This window comes from Oenanthe melanoleuca, chromosome 3 (assembly GCF_029582105.1).
Source record: "Oenanthe melanoleuca isolate GR-GAL-2019-014 chromosome 3, OMel1.0, whole genome shotgun sequence".
In the NCBI taxonomy this organism is placed as follows: Eukaryota; Metazoa; Chordata; class Aves; order Passeriformes; family Muscicapidae; genus Oenanthe; species Oenanthe melanoleuca.
The window spans coordinates 20,632,734-20,650,503 of record NC_079336.1 but is presented as its reverse complement, the minus strand read 5'-3'; the positions used below and the strand labels follow the sequence as shown (position 1 = coordinate 20,650,503).

General features: G+C 33.1%; 1 protein-coding gene across 1 annotated transcript in view; it reads left to right on the top strand.

Annotated features, from left to right (window-relative positions):
- Nucleotides 1-17,770, top strand: part of CSMD1 (CUB and Sushi multiple domains 1) — a 1,037,656-nt gene that overhangs the window by 794,072 nt on the left and 225,814 nt on the right. The window contains exons 17-21 of the mRNA XM_056488498.1: nt 755-942; nt 8,893-9,081; nt 12,800-12,916; nt 14,314-14,529; nt 17,243-17,431. Of these exons, the coding sequence (XP_056344473.1) occupies nt 755-942; nt 8,893-9,081; nt 12,800-12,916; nt 14,314-14,529; nt 17,243-17,431 (899 nt within the window). The remainder of the gene's footprint in view (nt 1-754; nt 943-8,892; nt 9,082-12,799; nt 12,917-14,313; nt 14,530-17,242; nt 17,432-17,770) is intronic.

Sequence of the window (17,770 nt, the reverse complement as noted above, 5' to 3'; positions counted from 1 at the left end):
ACATTGACTCTGCTGTTGATTTTAAAGTTATTTTTTCTTGCAAATCAACCCTCATTAGTCTCCTTACTATCCATTCTTGTCTATATTACCTGGGGATTTTTTGACACACCAAAGTAAACTAAGAAGTCAAGGTTATTATAACTGCAATGAATTTTAAAATGAAGTCTTGATTTAAATCTAGTATTTTTTTTTCTACTTCATTTCATAGGAGAAAAATAATTACCTAAAAGTAAAGTAACAAGCTATGTTAGAATAAAATCTTTGGATAAAAAAAAAATTAAACACTTGACTATCTATAAAACATCTTTTGCCAAATAGCAAACATCAAATAATTAAATTATTGAGATGAAATAATGAACTTTATTGAAGATGTTCCTAGGATGTCCAACTATTTCTTAACCTGAGGATAAAAAAATTTGTGGATCTTCATAATGTAATTTTGTTTAAGACAATTTGCATTTTTGTACCCAGATTTGCCACTAATGTCTTTCTATATGCCAGTCATATGGCTGAAGTATCCTGAATGCCTTACAGACTTTTCACCATACCACAAAACAAAGCAAGAAAAAAAATTGATTAATGAAGCTTTCTTTAATTGTTATTCTTATTAATACATGGCATGGATGGATTTATAGCTATGTAATTTTTTCATGTATGGTATTCTTTATCAGTTGCAAGTGGGTTGTATTTCTACCACTTGAAGAAAATAGCACCATTTGTTCATCCACCAGCTAACTTGCATATTGCTTTTCAGATTCCAAACTGAAGTTAATTATGACACTTTGGAAGTCAGAGATGGGCCAGCCAATTCATCACCGTTAATTGGAGAATACCATGGAACACAGGCACCCCAATTCCTTATTAGTACTGGGAATTATATGTATCTGCTGTTCACTACGGACAACAGTCGTTCCAGTGTTGGTTTCCTAATTCGCTATGAGAGTAAGTTTGGTATTTATCGAATAGATTTTTATTTAATTTTGAAAAAACATTCCATTAGAAAATGAGCAAATAAATGGGAAAAAAATAAAATTCAGTTGTTATATCTAAGCAAGAACATATTATGTTCACTTCATGCTGTACTGACAGATAATTCTGGAAGTATTCATTTTGGAAATTTTTTTCTTCATGAGTTCTTTTATGTTTTTCAGAGTCCTTACAGACCTAGTTGTTTTATCAAATGCAAAGTAATTTTAGAAACTTTCCATTGTGAGTAAAGATATATTGTTTGGGTGTCCCCTAGCTTCCTCTAACTTTCACTTTCTTTTTCTCCTTCTCTGGTTTTTGTAGGCCGAATAGACTTGGACACCTTAATTATAATGGTTCCAAAATGCAAATAAATTAATTATATTATCTCCATGTGAAATATAGAATCATCACAATAGATTTTTCTTTTAAATTAAGTGCATAAATTAACATTTATTATATGTCCTGAAGCCACACTGGTCTTTGTATGATAGTACATCCATTCACTTAATTATTTACTGAAGAGAGCTTATGTACTTACTGTGGTGTGCCAATCTAGTAACATCACTTTTATCAGTTGTTCTTATTTGGAAAGCAATCTGACTGCTGTAAATTTGCTGTAATATTTAATCTGGAATAATGTTGAGATATATTTTATAACCACATCAAAACTTCTCCAAATAGTAAAAAAAAAGTTGTACAGAGAAAGCTTGCTAAACACTTCACACCTAAGTCAGTGCATTTGCTCAAGACTTCTTAAATTAATCACCACCTCACTGCTGATATTGTCTTTTTCCTCACACTAGATTTCTCACAGAGCTAAAATTGTCTCCATTTTGCTTTGTGTTCTATATGTTTATGTAGCACAGCTGAAATTTGCTGCAGAGTCTATCTTCTTGAGCTAGTCAGTCAGCATCAGGAGCTCCCATAGCATTTCTGTGATCCTTTACTTAGTGTCGACAATTGTGTGCATCGCAGAGGGAAGGTCATCACAATAACTAGTAACATGGGGGTACTAAGTAGAGAAAGTCAATGCTTCCAAAGAGCAAAACCAGGCAAAAAGAGTTAATGGAGGCCTTGAGCAATCTCCCAGGAGCACAGGAGACTAAAATTATATTTTGATTTTCCCTGGAGGTTTAACTACAGAAGCTGATAATTTTAAAGGCATCTCAACACAACTTCTATTTGTTTCACATTTCTTACATTTGTAGAAGACAAGGTAGTCAATTTTAAATTTTAGAAAAAAAATTCTGAATATTTTCTTTGCAAGTTTAAATACCTGTCTTATTTGGAAGTATCTTAAAAATCTTCCAGTTATAGTCATAACTTTGATGATAAAGTAATTAATTGCACTGTGAAGCAGAAGGGTCTTAACTTTGCTTAAAATAAAAGGTTCGATACAAGCTAAACTGAGTTGAATCTGAGGTGGTAATAATATTCTATTAAGCTAAAATATGACTATAATATAGCTTTAAAATATGTAACCCATGAAAGGTACTGTGAAAGATGTGAAGATAATTTGTTCACTCCTTAAATTTCTGTTATTCAGCCTTTTGATGACACTTCAAATTTAGCTAATGCAAGACAGGATAGGATAACTCTTATTCATCTAAGAAAAAAAAAAATGGAGTGCATAAAATATTCCTTAAGTAAAACTGCTGATAAAATTTTCTTTTCTTTTTTTTTTTGGTTGTTTTTTTTTTTTTTTTTTTTTTTTTTTTGTTTAAAATAATTATTCTTTTGGCAAGTATGCTTCATGCCTCAGTTACATTTCCCTCATCTCTCAGCTTCCCTGGTTATGTGTTTCAGGTGGGGTTTGTTTCCCTGGTTATGTGTTTCAGGTGGGGTTTGTTTTCTGTTTGGTTGGTTAGTTGGTTTCATGTTTGTTTGTTTTTGTGGGGGGTTTTCTGTTCCTCATTCTGTGAAATAGGTTGTGCAATATTAGTCTTTTTCTTAAACAAAACCAGATAGGAATACATTACCTGCAGATTCCTTTAATGTAAGTTGCTCCTTTGTTTACTGAAATTTTTCTTTCCTTATATAAAGGAACATGATAATTTGCAAAGGGAATTGATCAATTATATCTTCAATCCAAATGCTTTGCTTAAAAGTCTGTGCTTTTTGTGGACTAATATTTCCTTCTATACTAAAATTTATATGAAAAATAGATAACATTTCAGTCATGCATTGAAACAGTCATATTACACTCTACATTGATATATGTTTGGTAAACATTACAACATTACAATTCTCTTACACAGGAAATTGTTTTAATGAACAATTTAAAGATTACCCATCTTAGTAAAATGTTCCTTATTGAGGCCATTGAAAAAAATCTACAAAATCATAATTATGATTTTTCTTAAATGAAAATCATCATTAATAAAGAAGTAGAGGTAATCCTTTATTCACAGTGTATAAAATTATGTATTTGTTTAGATTAGGTTTCAGAAAATAATGTTTTTGCCTCATAAATATGCAATCTTCATGGATTTGACAAAGTATTGAAATCAGTCAACCCACAATCAAATTTAGCCATGATAAGAAAGCATCAAAATACTACCTTACATTTCTTCATTTGATGAAAAAAAATCCTTTGAATAGCTGGATATGAGGAAAAGATTAATACAATTTTCTGTGGCAGGATACAGTCAATGGAAGAAGATTTGAAATATTGGAGGAGATTTTTTTGTTTCAGCAGTCCATTTTACTATGCCTAAGAAGAATCATTATAGTGGCTAAATAAGAAAGGCAGTTTTTGGGAAGATGACCATAAAATAATATAGTTTATGATTCATAAGGACAGGAAGAATGAAGCAACATGGTGAATAAATTAATGGTTTTAAAAAATCTAAACCAAAAAATTTGGCAGATTGATTGATGAATGTCCTTGAGTCCTTACAAATGAATTCTGAAAGTAATTTATAAAAGAAACTGGATGAAAGCCCAACATAAAACCATTGTTTGTTATTGCTTTTCCTTGGCTTTGTTTCATTTTGGGGTTTTTTGTGTTTGTTTTGTTCTTTTAAATTTTTTTTTTTTTAGTTTTTAGTTTTTGAGAAAAGTTCCTGTAGCTATTAAAAAATCCCTTTTAATGATATAACTCAAGAGTTAGTAATACAGATATTAGGTATATTTAATGTTGCTGTCAAAAAATAACACAGATGTCTTAGCATAAAAACAAAAATCCAAAGTACATATTAGTTCCAAGAACAGAGACAGAAAGACAGTAACAAAAATAACTAAATATATTCAAATAAGGGGTAAAAAATTACTCTAAAGACATTTGACCAAAAATCAACTGTTACAGGCTTGTTTTGTTCCTGTTTCACAACTTTTGCAGAAAATAATAATTTTTATCATACACTTAACATAATTAAGTGAACATTTTCAAGGTAAGAGTATGGCATATGGAGTGAGGGTACTACACAATATTGAAATAGTTAAATATATTTTATTCATCAGGGACTGTTGAAATTCTCTGTTCTATACTCAGAGGCAAAGCGGAAGGACCACTCCACTGAAAATTATGTCTGAAAATTCAAATCTGGAAGAAAGTTTAAAAAAATTCAGAAGGGCACTCACTTTTTCAAGCAATGATGGAAATAAAAAAGAAAAAAAGAAGATATTTGGACCAGAAGGGTCAAGGACGTTAGTTTTATCTTTTCTCTGTAAAGATACTAGTTTCAAGCTGATAAAAAAAATGATAAGGAATAAATTATTTGTATTTGATAAAAAAAGATTATGTCAAACCAACTTAATTTCTTTCTTGACAGGTTAACTGCTTTTGTAGATTTGGAAATGGAATGGAGAGGAGAAAGTTCTGTGCTTACATTCATAAGGCTTTTAGAACTCTTTCAGAAAAAAAATATAGAAATTTAGAGTGGATGAAATTATTACAGTGCAATAAGTGTACAGTAAGGTACAGTAGGCACTAGGAAAATTTCTCAAAAAGGCTGTGAAATCTCCATCCTTGGAGATACTTAAAATATATCCAGAAATGGATCCACCTCTGCAACCAGCTTTAGGTGACCGTGCTTGAGCAGGGAGTTGGACTACATGACTCCCAGAGGTTCCTTCCACCCTAAATTATTATGTGATTTCTGTGATGCTGTTAAAAAAAAAAAAAAAAAAAAAAAAATTAAGTAAATTTGATGACAATATAAAAACAGTGACACTTGGAGGATGATTCCAGCCCACAATTATAACTAGCAATATGATTGGGAAGATTAGAATTCAAAACAAGTTAGATGAACTGAAGAGTGTAAAACAAAACCAAATCAATTCTATAAAACAACACACTAAGCCTAAATGGGGAAGGAGAAATGCCATGCACAAACACAAAATAGGGATACAATAGAAAAAGTTCTGCATGTCACACAGAATTCATATAATCTAGAGAAAAATGTAGTAATATTGCAAAAAGTTGAATCTTCTTGACATTGTATTTAACCATCTAAAAACCCAAAAGACAATTTCAGAAAAGACATTTGTTTTGTTTATGGTATTTTTAATCTAGGTCTTGTTCAAAAATTATTTCACTTTATTTGATGATCAGGGAGACTGCTGTGTTCAGTTTGTGACACAGTTTAAAAAGAGTAGAAGGTTGCTAGCTTGGAAAATATGACATATTAGGAGTCATTGAAAGGTCTGTACTTGTTTAGAAAAAGTATGGCTTGGCAGACAGGGGTTAAAGTGTGATAATGGTGTCATGGTCCCAGGTAGCTAATAATTGCAGCCTGTCCCAGAGTTTGATCTACTGCCTGTGGTCCTTCTCAATCAACTCTTTACAACTATTTTCCAACCACATTTATCACTGTTGTGCCAGAATTTCTCATATTTTCTTGTAGTCAGGACTCTCAGTATTGCCATTATTTAATTTTAGGTTGTCTTCTATTAAGAAAAAGAATCAAATATTCAACCAAATAAGCAAAAAAAAATTTTTTTCAGCTTGTTCATGGTCGCTGAAACTTACATACTGAACATTTTTTTTCCCTAGGAATGAAACAGTTGCCTGAGCTGAGTTTATTTATTAACACTACTACTTCAGTCAGGAAGCTGAAAGTTGATAAATTTCCCATAGCTTTTGGTCTTCTTTCAAAAATGTGAAACAATGGAGTCAATGTAATTTTGAATTATCATTTCAAAAAGAAACTGATGAGTTTACCTGTCATGTGTGACTCAGAATGCCAAAGTAGCTGATGTGTTCAGGCTGGGTGGTAGGCTGCCCTAAGAGAAAGGAATTTTAAGAGCACTGCTGTGGACCTCTACCTACACTAACATATTTCAAAATATGAAGTATGATTTTTCTGAAAAAAGCTTAATGTATATCAAAGTTAAAATTTTATACAGATGAAATTATTAAGGGCACTTTCAGTGAAGAATATTATAGACTTAAATGGGTTCTTTGAGATTATATTAAGCAATTTTATCCAGGCAAAGGAAATCTAAAAATGCACTGTGTTAGATAATATGGTACATTTGCATTAAGAGCATGTAGTCAAGTCCAGAAAAACTTATTAGTCTAGAATTTAAGTATGTCAGGGTTACCTCATGAAAACTAGATCATAAGCTTTCAAATCTGAATTCTGAGATATAAGCGCTGGAGGGTACAGAGCAAATTTCTCTGTGAAAGCTAGTCATTATTGATGATATTTTATTTGTAGTCCTGCTTCCAACATTCTTATCTACTGTTCTGAATCCTTCTTTATGTCCTGATAAATCAAATTTTTTCCTTCATTTTGAACTCCTCCTACGTTGTTCCTAAGGCTGTAGGGTAGTCCTGGATAAAGAGGGTAGGGTAGAAGCAATAAACTGAGTACACAACATCAATAGAAACAGTTAAAGATTCACAAGCAGCTGAGAGGACCAGCACCTTTTTACCCCTTTAGAGGGCTAAGAAACTGGGAAATGCCTGTGAAGAAGACAGCTGTGGTAGAGTAACCTTGGCTAGATCCCAGGTGCCCAAATCTTAAAAACACCTTCACCCTACCCCTCTGTTCTTCTCTGGCCAAACTGCACTTCCAATTTTATCTACCTTCTCCTTCTGAGAGGTGCAGGGGGACAGGGCATGAGGGTTGTGGCCTGTTTATCACACATTTTTGTTGCTCCTTCCTCCTTGGTGGAAGGACCCCTCAGACTCTTCTCCTCCAGCATAAGGTTCCTCCCTTAGGAGACAGCCTTCCATCTATATTTAAATTTTGAATGCTTCCCATGATCTACCATTCTCAATGAATGGCTCTGGCATGGGGTACAGTCTTTCAGGAATAGAGTGCTCCAGTGTGGGTCTCTCACAGTGTCACAGATCTTGCCAGGAGCCTACTCCAGTGTGACCTTCCCACAAGATCACAGCCTGCTTTGAGCATCCATTTGCTTCTGAGTGGGGTCCTGCACAGGCTGCAGGAGAATCTCTGATCCACTGTGAACCTTCATGGGCTGCAGTAGGACAGTTGTTTCACCATGGTCTTCAGCACATCTTGCAGGGGCTTCAAAACCTTGAGCATCTCCTCCCTCATCTTCTTCACTGCCCTTAGTGTCTCGGAATTCTTGGTCTCACATTCTCACTCTTCTCAATGGATGCTGTCTTTCTGCAGCAGCTTTTGTGTCCTTCTTAAATATGTTATCCTAGAGGCTCTACCACCATCTCTGAGGTGCCCATCCTTATGACAGATGGCATTGGTTCTCTTGTACATATGAGAAGTTTATGGCACTTCCTCACAGAAGCCACTCCTGTAGCCACCCCTGTCTACTAACTAGCAGTTGGCCATTCAAGCCTAATACAAGGATGAGGGTGACAGGGTATTTTAGTTTTTTGTTTTGTTTCTCACCATCCTATACTATTTTTTAATTGGCAATAAGTTATATTATTTTTTTCTCAAATTGAATCTGGTTTGACTATGATGGTAATTATTAAATGATATTATTTGTCTTCACCCTTGAGTTCCTTCATGTTATTTTCTACCTTTTCTGTTATTTTCTACCTACTCTCTCCCCCTGTACTGTTGAAGGGTGTAATGAGAGATCAGCTGAGTGGGGGACTGGAAGCCAGACAAGGTCAATGCACCACACACAGTAACAGAAAATCAAAGAAATTCCTGTCATCTCAATAGAGAGTCTCTAATTGTTTCCCTCATGTATATACATTATTGATCGTTATATTATTAAATTCTACAATGCCTTGCTATCACTAGAAGCACAATGTATAATGTTCAGTTAATGAGCCTCCATTTGATAATTTCAGGGAGTTTTTTTTCAGTGGATAGCTCCAGGTTTATTTCCAAATACTATTTAATCTCTCCTGTAAGACATAATTACCAGAGACTCTTTCTGTCAGCTAAGAGTTGTGAAGGCTAAATTATTTATCCTTCTTTTTTTTTCATGCATGGGATAATATCTGTAAGAATTCAGTAGTTTCTGAGTCTTCAACTGCAGTTTTTTGACATTGCTTCTTGTTGTACCAAGTAATCATAACTGTGCAGAGGAAAATTGAGTTGTCCTGCTGTAACAGAAACTGAATAGATTAAATAATCAAATATTATCTATGTATTAGCAAAAATTTTATTCATACTTTGAACAGTAGTATCTTCCTTCAGTTTCAGAAGTCCAGTACTTTTACTGACTTGGTGTTCTTAATTGATTGACAAAATATACCTTAAAGCTCTAGTCTCTTTCTATTTCATTTGGACTTCTCTGTTCTATGAAACATAAAATTGGAAAACCATTCTGTGAGTCAGACAATAGCTAGAGAAAGGGTTTTATATCCCATATCAGTTCCCAGGCAATGCTAACTAGGCTCTTTTGGAGGCTCTTTCTTTCTCCTGTTTTCCTTGTTTTGTATTTTGTTTGGGTTTTTTTGTTTGTTTTTTTTTTTCCATCGACTATCTGAAAAAAAAGGTGAAAAAACAAAATTAAATCTATTTGTTTCAGGTGTTACTCTGGAATCAGATTCCTGCCTTGACCCGGGAATTCCTGTGAATGGCCATCGCCATGGTAACAACTTTAATATCCGCTCCACAGTAACCTTCAGCTGTGATCCAGGATATACACTGAGTGATGAAGAACCTCTCATATGTGAAAGAAACCATCAGTGGAATCATGCACTACCCAGCTGTGATGGTAAGTGTCAAGCTCTTCAGATGGCAGCTTTAAAGTCCACAAAAATTAGTCTACTATTTTTCAGAACTAATTAAGCTTGTCATTGCTACTAGCTCCCTTCAATTGCAACAAAATCCACACTTTTAAAAACATATTTTAATGTTATTAAAAGCCATGCTTTACATCTCTGTATCAGGTTTCAGTGAAATACTGAAAAATAGAGCCACATATTCACAAATAGAAAAATTCAGATTCTTGCAGGGTGCCTTTGTTCAACTGTGAATCAAAATGGTGCCATACAACTAATACTTCTAAAACAAAGCAAATAAACTTAATTTATATTTTAAATTCTAAGTGCTGCATACCAAAATGATTGCTTGAAATTTAGGATGATCAATGCTAGAACAGATAGACAATGATCAGCCAATATAATTAATTTTCTTATATACTTTTTTAAAAAATTTCAGTTAGTTTATAAATAGTTTTGATGGATATGAAGTATGAAACTGTCAAGAGCTTTCGTGAAACATTTTTTTTTTAGTTGCTAAATTTCATGGTTTGACCACAACTAGCAACCAAGCCTCACACAGCCACTTGCTCACTCCCACCAGCAGGATCAAGGAGAGAATCAGAAGGCTAAAAGTGATGACACTCCTAAGTTAAGATAAAAACAGTTTAGTAAGAAAAGCAAAAGCTGTGCACACAAGCAAAGCAAACCAAAGAATTTATTCACTGCTTCACAAGGACAGCAGGAATTCAGCCATCACCAGGAGAGCAGGGCCCCATCACATATAGTGGTCACTTAGGTTGACAAATATCATCAGTCTGAACTTCTCCATTTTCCTTTTTTCTCCCCACTTTATACACTGAGTGTGATGCCATATGGTGTAGGATATTCTTTGGGTTAGCTGCAGTCCCTGCTGTGTCTCCTAATCATCCACTCACCCCCAGCTTCCTCACCAGTGTGACATATGAAAAGCAGAAAAATGGCTCCGTGTAAACCCTGCTCAGCAATAACAAAAACATTGCTATACTATCAACCCTAGGCACAGCACAAATCCAAAATACAGACCCATACTGAGAAGAAAAATAACTCTATCCCAGCCAAAACCAGCACAACTCTATCCACAAATATTTCTGTGTTCTTTTTTTGTAATTGGATTTTTTGGCTAAGTTCTGTTTCTGTGAACCACTGAATCAACTTAATTTCTTCATGGAATCCTTGTATAGTTACTACAAAATCCCTCTTATAGAAACCACAGAATAACAGCAAAGAAGGGCTCTTGCTTTAGTGAATTACTTACATTAATGTATTTGTAACTTGCTCTTCAGATACAAGGTTTTCCTTGATTACAGTGGAATGCCAGAGGACACAGATTCAGCAAAGTATTTTAGTTTCTCACTCTGTTTTAAACTGTTTTGTTAAATCTAAGCACTAGTCTTCTCCTTCTAACTCTGACTACATGCTCAAAGCATCTCAACCACCAAATGATTACTATAAAAGTTAGCCAATCTAGCATTCAAACTCACTTTTTAATCACTGCAACTCATTCCTCCTTTACAAGTACAGATACAAAGCAGTTTTAGAATTTTTCATTGTTTTTGTGGGTTTCTTTCCTTGTTTGCTTTGCCATGATGCATTGACAAATGTGAAGTAATCTTAAGTTTAAATACTATTCTCTTCTTTTTCTCTTTACTTTGTAATAAAATGTGTGGATGTATTTTTGTGTTAAAATATCAATATTAAACTCTTTTGTTTGCATATGAATGTTGAACTTCAGGAAGATCTAGTTAATTTTTAATTATTGAAAGAGATTTTTTTCTCCAGGTCTTTCACCCACTTTCCTGTCAGTGTATGAGAAAATGTCTAATCTTTCTGGAATACGTTCTCTAGGCAAGAAACAGCAAGGGTTCAAACACAGATTAAACTCCATTATATTAGTTAGTCTGCAAGCATGGAATAGAACTCACATTCTATTAGGTGATCATTTTGTTAGTGTAGTTGCCTTTTGAGGCTCAACAAGTTGTGACCCAAATTTTTTGGAATGTGACAGATTTAACTGAGGTGGAAATGAGCATTTTGCACTCATCTGTAGAGTACCGATGTTCTCAAAATTTTAACTTCAGAAATTAATTTAGCAGAATAAATGCCTAAGGGAAAAGCATGTTGCTTTGTTTCATGCCAACAAAGACGAAATATACTTGTGTACAAATACAAGTGGCTAAACTTCCCTATAAGTACTGTGTCATTCTCAGAATATGCTAATGCCAAGATGAACATGAAAATAATTTTTTAACGAGAGCTAAATTAAACCGCATCAAATCCAGATTTTTAATTTTAAAATATATGCATGATTTTGAAATATGTAATATCTGCTTTAAGTAATGTCACACAAATATTTTTCTTCCTTCTGTGATGTTTACAGAATTATATAAGGATTTTTGAATGAATTTATTATTGTTCATTTATGACGCTATAAACTTGATGTCTGCAATGGTGTTTTTTATGATTCAGTATTGTTATCAACAGTATATTTACTGTGGGTTTAGTCAAATGTGTTATAATTCATACTTACATAGATAGGAATAACTCAATTCAGGTAAAACCAGGCTGGAAGCATTTCCTTTCCTTCTACTTACTTATATATAAATTGCAAAAATCTAAAAAACATTAATAACTTTAAAAAAACCTTAGTCTAATAACAAAAGAATAAAAAGGAACTTAAGCTAGAAACCAAGTGTATGTGTATATATACACAAATCTACATAAAGGTACAGCAGGATTTTTGAATATTTTGTCATTTATATTTTCCATCTAGTTAGAGGCAAAGTATCACTCTATGTGAGGAAGAAGACTAAAAGCATATTAATGTTTTGTTGCTTTACTGTTTAATTATTTAGTATATTAAAATTAAAAAAAAAATCAACAGCATAAAAACTAGACAGCAAGAGATGAGTGAAAAGAACAGTCATGCTGTATTTATAAGATCTGTGAGCAATTCAGCATGCAAATCTTAAACTTTAATTAATTTGCTGTGCAAATTTGAACAGCCTAGTTTAGCAAATTCAAGTATGCATAAAATGTTTTCCAGCATAGTTTTCATGTCTTCCAAAATATTCAAATCCAAATAAATTACTTATGATGGGACAAATCTAAATCCTTGGAAAAAAAGAAATTTCACTCTTTTTTTTGGTGTTTTTTGTTTGTTTGTTTGTTTGTTTGTTTTTGGATTTTTTTTGTTTGTTTTTTTTTTTCCCCTGACTGTTGCAGTAAGCATCAAAATCACTTAAAAATCACATTAAAAATGTATTTTTTTATATAAGTATTTTTGTTTGTTAAAAATGCAGTTGCCTTTCAAAATATTTAATGGAAGAAAAATAGCAGCAAGATACTTTTTGAGTTACTTCACCAAAAAAAAAACATCCTAAAACCGCTTATTTCTTACATACTACTGCAATAGGAATCTATACTTGCAATAAAAAAAATACTTATTTTGTATTCTGCTTACTAACAGGAGAGGCTATAGATGAACAATAAAGTCCTCTTCAAGGATTATTTTAGAAGAAAACAAATTGTTGTCAAAATGAATGTTGTGGCTTTGGATTAATTAACTTCTTATTTTAGTCCTTGACTCTAATTTTAATTTTAAGTGTAGTTAAAAAATGCTCTCTCTCTCTTTCTCTCAAATTCTTTTACAAGATAGGTTTTTTGAATGACTTTTTTTTTCCTCTTCTTAAGCTTTATGTGGTGGATATATTCATGGGAAGAGTGGGACTGTCCTTTCTCCAGGTTTTCCTGATTTCTACCCAAACTCTTTAAACTGCACTTGGACTATTGAAGTGTCCCATGGCAAGGGTAAGTATCTAATATATTTTGCATATATATAATGTCTGTATGGAAAAAAATATCAGACATACATAGAAAAAAGAAAAAAGAAGATGTCCTTCATGAGTTAAACCAGCACTTTCTGCATTCCTTTGAGGAAGAAGTTTAACTTCCCAAACTAAATATCTTAAAAGGTTCTATTTCCAGTTTGTGGTTTTTTTTCAAAGGAAGAATTTTTTTAACAGTTGCCAGAGGCAATGTGTTTTAGTCTCAGAAAAATGGGAAAGAGTAGAAGTGGTAAAATATGGGGAAATAGTAGCTACTAACAGTTAAATAGTTTTAAATTTAACTTGAAAGTATGCTTCACTATTATTAAGCATAAAGGAACAGGTTTGTTCTGTGTATTGGTAACCTTAGATTTCCAACTTAAACCATTAGAGCAAAAAAACTTATATATATCTTTATGTTACATATACAGTAGAGTAATATTTGAATGCATAGCTGATCTTGTTCTCTTATCCACTAGGGGAATGTGTAAAACAACCTAAGGAGGAAAGCCTGGAGAGTGCTAATAATATGTTACCCACCATTAAATCAAAACATAATAAAAATTTACTGAGAAGTATATGGGAAATTTCTACTTTTAAAAATCTTCTTTAAGACTTTTTTTTCTTAAAATATCATAAGACATTTTTAATGTAAAATATATGTGGAACTGTGCTAAGAAGAATGTTATTCCCCACAATAAATTTATAAATTTATCATATTTATTCTATTTGAAAATTTATTCTATTTGAAAACTCAATGGTAAGTCAAAAATTTAATTCAGTACTGGATTAGAAGTTGGCAAATGAAAAAGCAGTCATGATGTCAGGTAAATGATCAGTCCCAGAAAATAAGAACTTTTTATTTATGTGAGACTGTACATAAAACTGGAGTATGCTTTGTCCTTGTATTTGGAAACTTCCCTGAAGCTTAGAATTAAACCAGAATTGTGTTGGAGGAAATGCAAAAATAAAACACAAATACAAATATTTCAGCCAAGTAAAGTGCATCTCCTAGTTAATAATGATATCAAGGTAAATATTATAAGTAAAAGAGACATATAGGAACCTGAATAACACCTAAATAATACAAATTTGAATTTTTGGAGTGCTGTATAAAAGTAGCACTGAATGCCATCAATTCTGTTATGGGAACTATTGATTTAAAGTGAGCTAAATAAGTATCTACATTGCACATATTATTCGGTTGAGCTCATGTGCTTTCTGCAAACTTTATTTTCAGAATTTCAGGTTTGATTCTAACTTTTTCTCAAAATGTTTCCATGTAACATAAGAATTTATTTCTGTGTCACGTACGTATGAAGGAATAGAAAAACCTGCTATTAAATGCTTGTCTTTCCTCCCTTTTTAATTCTTTTATAGGTGTACAGCTGGTTTTTCATACTTTTCACCTTGAGAGCTCTCATGACTATTTGCTCATCACTGAAGATGGGAGCTTCACAGAACCAGTAGCCAGGTTAACTGGCTCTGTCTTACCCCCTACAATTAAAGCTGGCCTCTTTGGAAATTTTACTGCACAGCTTCGATTTATATCTGATTTTTCAATTTCCTATGAGGGTTTCAACATAACATTTTCAGGTAATGAATTCCATTCTGCTAAGTATCTTGAAACTGTTCCACTTGCTCATAACAGAAACATTATGAAACACCATAAAGTTAAAAAAAAAAAAGAAGAAAAAAAAGAAGTTAATTAGTTAATTGAAATCATGTAGTCTCTATTATAGAAAACTGTTTAGGGTTTAAAATGATGGCCAAGAGAGTTGAGAAGAATGTTGGTGATTCAACTGTTTTAATTTTTCCCTGTTCTCACAGAAACATTAAAATTGTTGAAAAAGAAGTCTGGAGGAAAATTAAGTGGAAAAAATTATAAAGATAGAAGGTACTGCTTCAGAAGAAAGGAACTAACTTGTAAAGTATAGAAACTTTAAAAAAGCAATGGTATGCTAACTCAGATTCACAAAGGACTCTAAATTAAAGACTGATTTTGAAATAGAAAATGTGTATATAAAGATAAAATAAAACACCTATTAGCTATTGATGTATTTCTGCAAATTATCTCTTTAGGATGCATGAAACATTTGTTACTGCTTCTTATTTACAGTCTCCCAACACTAGATGACATCTAATATACATTTCTCAATTATTTTCTTTGCCTATTTCCATTCCTATGATAGAATTATTGTAGCAGGGCAACTCACTCCCCAACAAGAGCTCATCTGTTGTTTGTTAGCTGGTCAGATAACTCAAACAGGATGAGCTGTCTTCTAGTGAGTTATTTTGGCCATAGCCAAAATGGTCAGTGGTCTGGCATATCCCAACTGCCAATAAACGTCTTACTTTTGAAGTCAGATCTGGAAAATAAAGCTGGATTTCTTACTGACAGACACCTCACTTACAAACTAGAAAAGCCACACAAAACTTTCAAAGAGCATAAATCCTCTATACATGATCCTGGAAATGTGTGGAGTTTCTCCAATGAGTAGGGACACTTATTTTACCATTACTCCCTAGTGGCTAAGTGAAAAAAATCTGTGTACAATATTGTCACTTTGGTGGTAAATTACAATAGTCTTCATTTTGGTAGCTTTAACTATCCATACCTTGAAATAGTGCACTGTTTTATGCTAGGCTGTGATCTACTAGTAGTTCTTTAGTTTCATACTGTGTAGTAATTCTGATTAGGATCTTTGGTCTCTTATTTCTGTCTGTATAATAAATAATTATATTCATAAATAGACCTGATTTGCCATCATTAGAACTTGTGAACCAGAGTAAGTCCTTAAATTAAAGATGCTGCTGAGTTCTGAGGCTAAGGCAGGGCTTGTCTGAAGCTTCCACTTATCCCATGACACATATAAATGAATCAAGTGCTAGTTGAAATGCACATGCCCATGAAAAACTGTGCAGCAACAAAAGATATGGATCACAGAACTTTTGGAACACAATTGAAGGTTTATGTCCTAGGTACTACTGCTGCAACATACAAAGCCAGTATATGCCATCATTTATCTTAAATGCACATTTTGAGAAATATTATGAGGTACATTAACTTTATGAAACAAATAGGTGATTCTGGTTTTGTACTTTCACACAATCAGGATATATTTCTTCTTAGTAAGAAGCATTTAGTGAGAACACCTGTTTTGAATGTCATCAGACATTGATATTTGTCATGAAAATTGCCATGTGCCTAAAGGTAAACTACAGGGAATTTCCATGTCCAGCTTAGACTCTGCAATACTAAGCAAAGGTAGTAGATCATATATTTTCTAAACTTACAACATTTTCCAGCAGAGACTGATGTAGTTTATAGATTGCTTCTAATATTCAGAACTTTCCCACAAGACTCTTACTAAAGGGAAGGATTTATTTTATTCCATATGTCAGTTGTTTAAAGACTCAGTCAGAAACTCTGGTTTAGTTTCTTCCCTGACTAAATGGAGTCTCTTCCTCTAAATAAGTAGATTTGACTCTACTTTCTGCTGACTTCCAAGGTCAATGTTCTAGAAAACATTTTTTTCTTATCTGTTGCCAGAAGGGATCACTTGTGTCTTTTGGATCATATTCTGAAGAATATAAAATCAAATCTTTTCCATTCGATGTTAAGTTGTTCTTTTCTCAGAGCAGGTGGTAGTGAATATCTAAGAAAAAACATTATATAAGAAAATGGGATAAACAAAAGTGATACTTCCACAGCATATTTTTTGGAGATGAGGAAATGGGTGGCTCATAAATTTTCTGAATTTGATTTGTTTTCTATGTCACAACCCAGATTTTTTTTCCCCATTAGTCTATTCTGACTCCTCCTGAATTATTCCTAATGTGTAGTTATAAAGGCAGACTCTTTGAAAAAGTGTTCATATGTCTTCCATTCACCTAACCTTTTGTTTGATTTTTAAATTAGATTTTCTTCATTACATAATGATTTCTTTCAACAGTAAGTCTTACTTCTAAAGCTGTTTGGGAGTTCAGATGAAAAGAAACTAGAATTATATACAAAGGAAGTAATTAAACAAAATTATAGTAAACCACTTACAGCACAAGCTGATTACAGCTCTTGAAATTAAGAAAATAGATGTAGTGTGGGTAGGACACATTAGATATATAATTACTGTATATATAGGCATAATAGACTTACAGAAACAGTACTGGGTTTTAGTAGAGAACACAACTCTGAAATACATGTTTTCCAGCTGTTCCATGCTCACACAATGCAAGCAATTTGGTAAGTGCTTTTTTCCATGTGGACCACTTGTCCAGATAATAATACATTATGCTTTATTGTCTGCAGAGTATGATCTGGAGCCATGTGACGATCCTGGTGTTCCTGCCTTCAGCAGGCGAATTGGTTTTCATTTTGGTGTTGGAGATTCCTTGGTTTTTTCTTGTTTCCCTGGATATCGCCTGGAAGGTGCTAACAAACTCACCTGCCTGGGAGGTGGTCGGCGTGTATGGAGTGCACCTCTGCCAAGGTGTGTGGGTAGGTGGTCACATGCTTTCATTTCATTCATCAAATCGTTAATAGCACATGGCATGTGTCAGAGTACTGGACAGGGAACAAAGTGCTTGGGTTAAAACAGTTGATTCCCAAGCTGTAAAATCTTTAAAGACAGTGCAAGATATAAGTAATGCATGTCTCTTTTATCTAGAGAACAAAAAAATACAGAGGAATAATTAGAATTATGCCAGCAAATAAGATCAAAATGTTACGTGAGATAAAATGTAAAAGTAATTATTAAAGTTTATGTTTGGCAAAGTTAAGTTATAAATTTCGTACTTTGTTTTTTGGGGTAGAGAAAAAATGTTTAGAGCTTTAAGG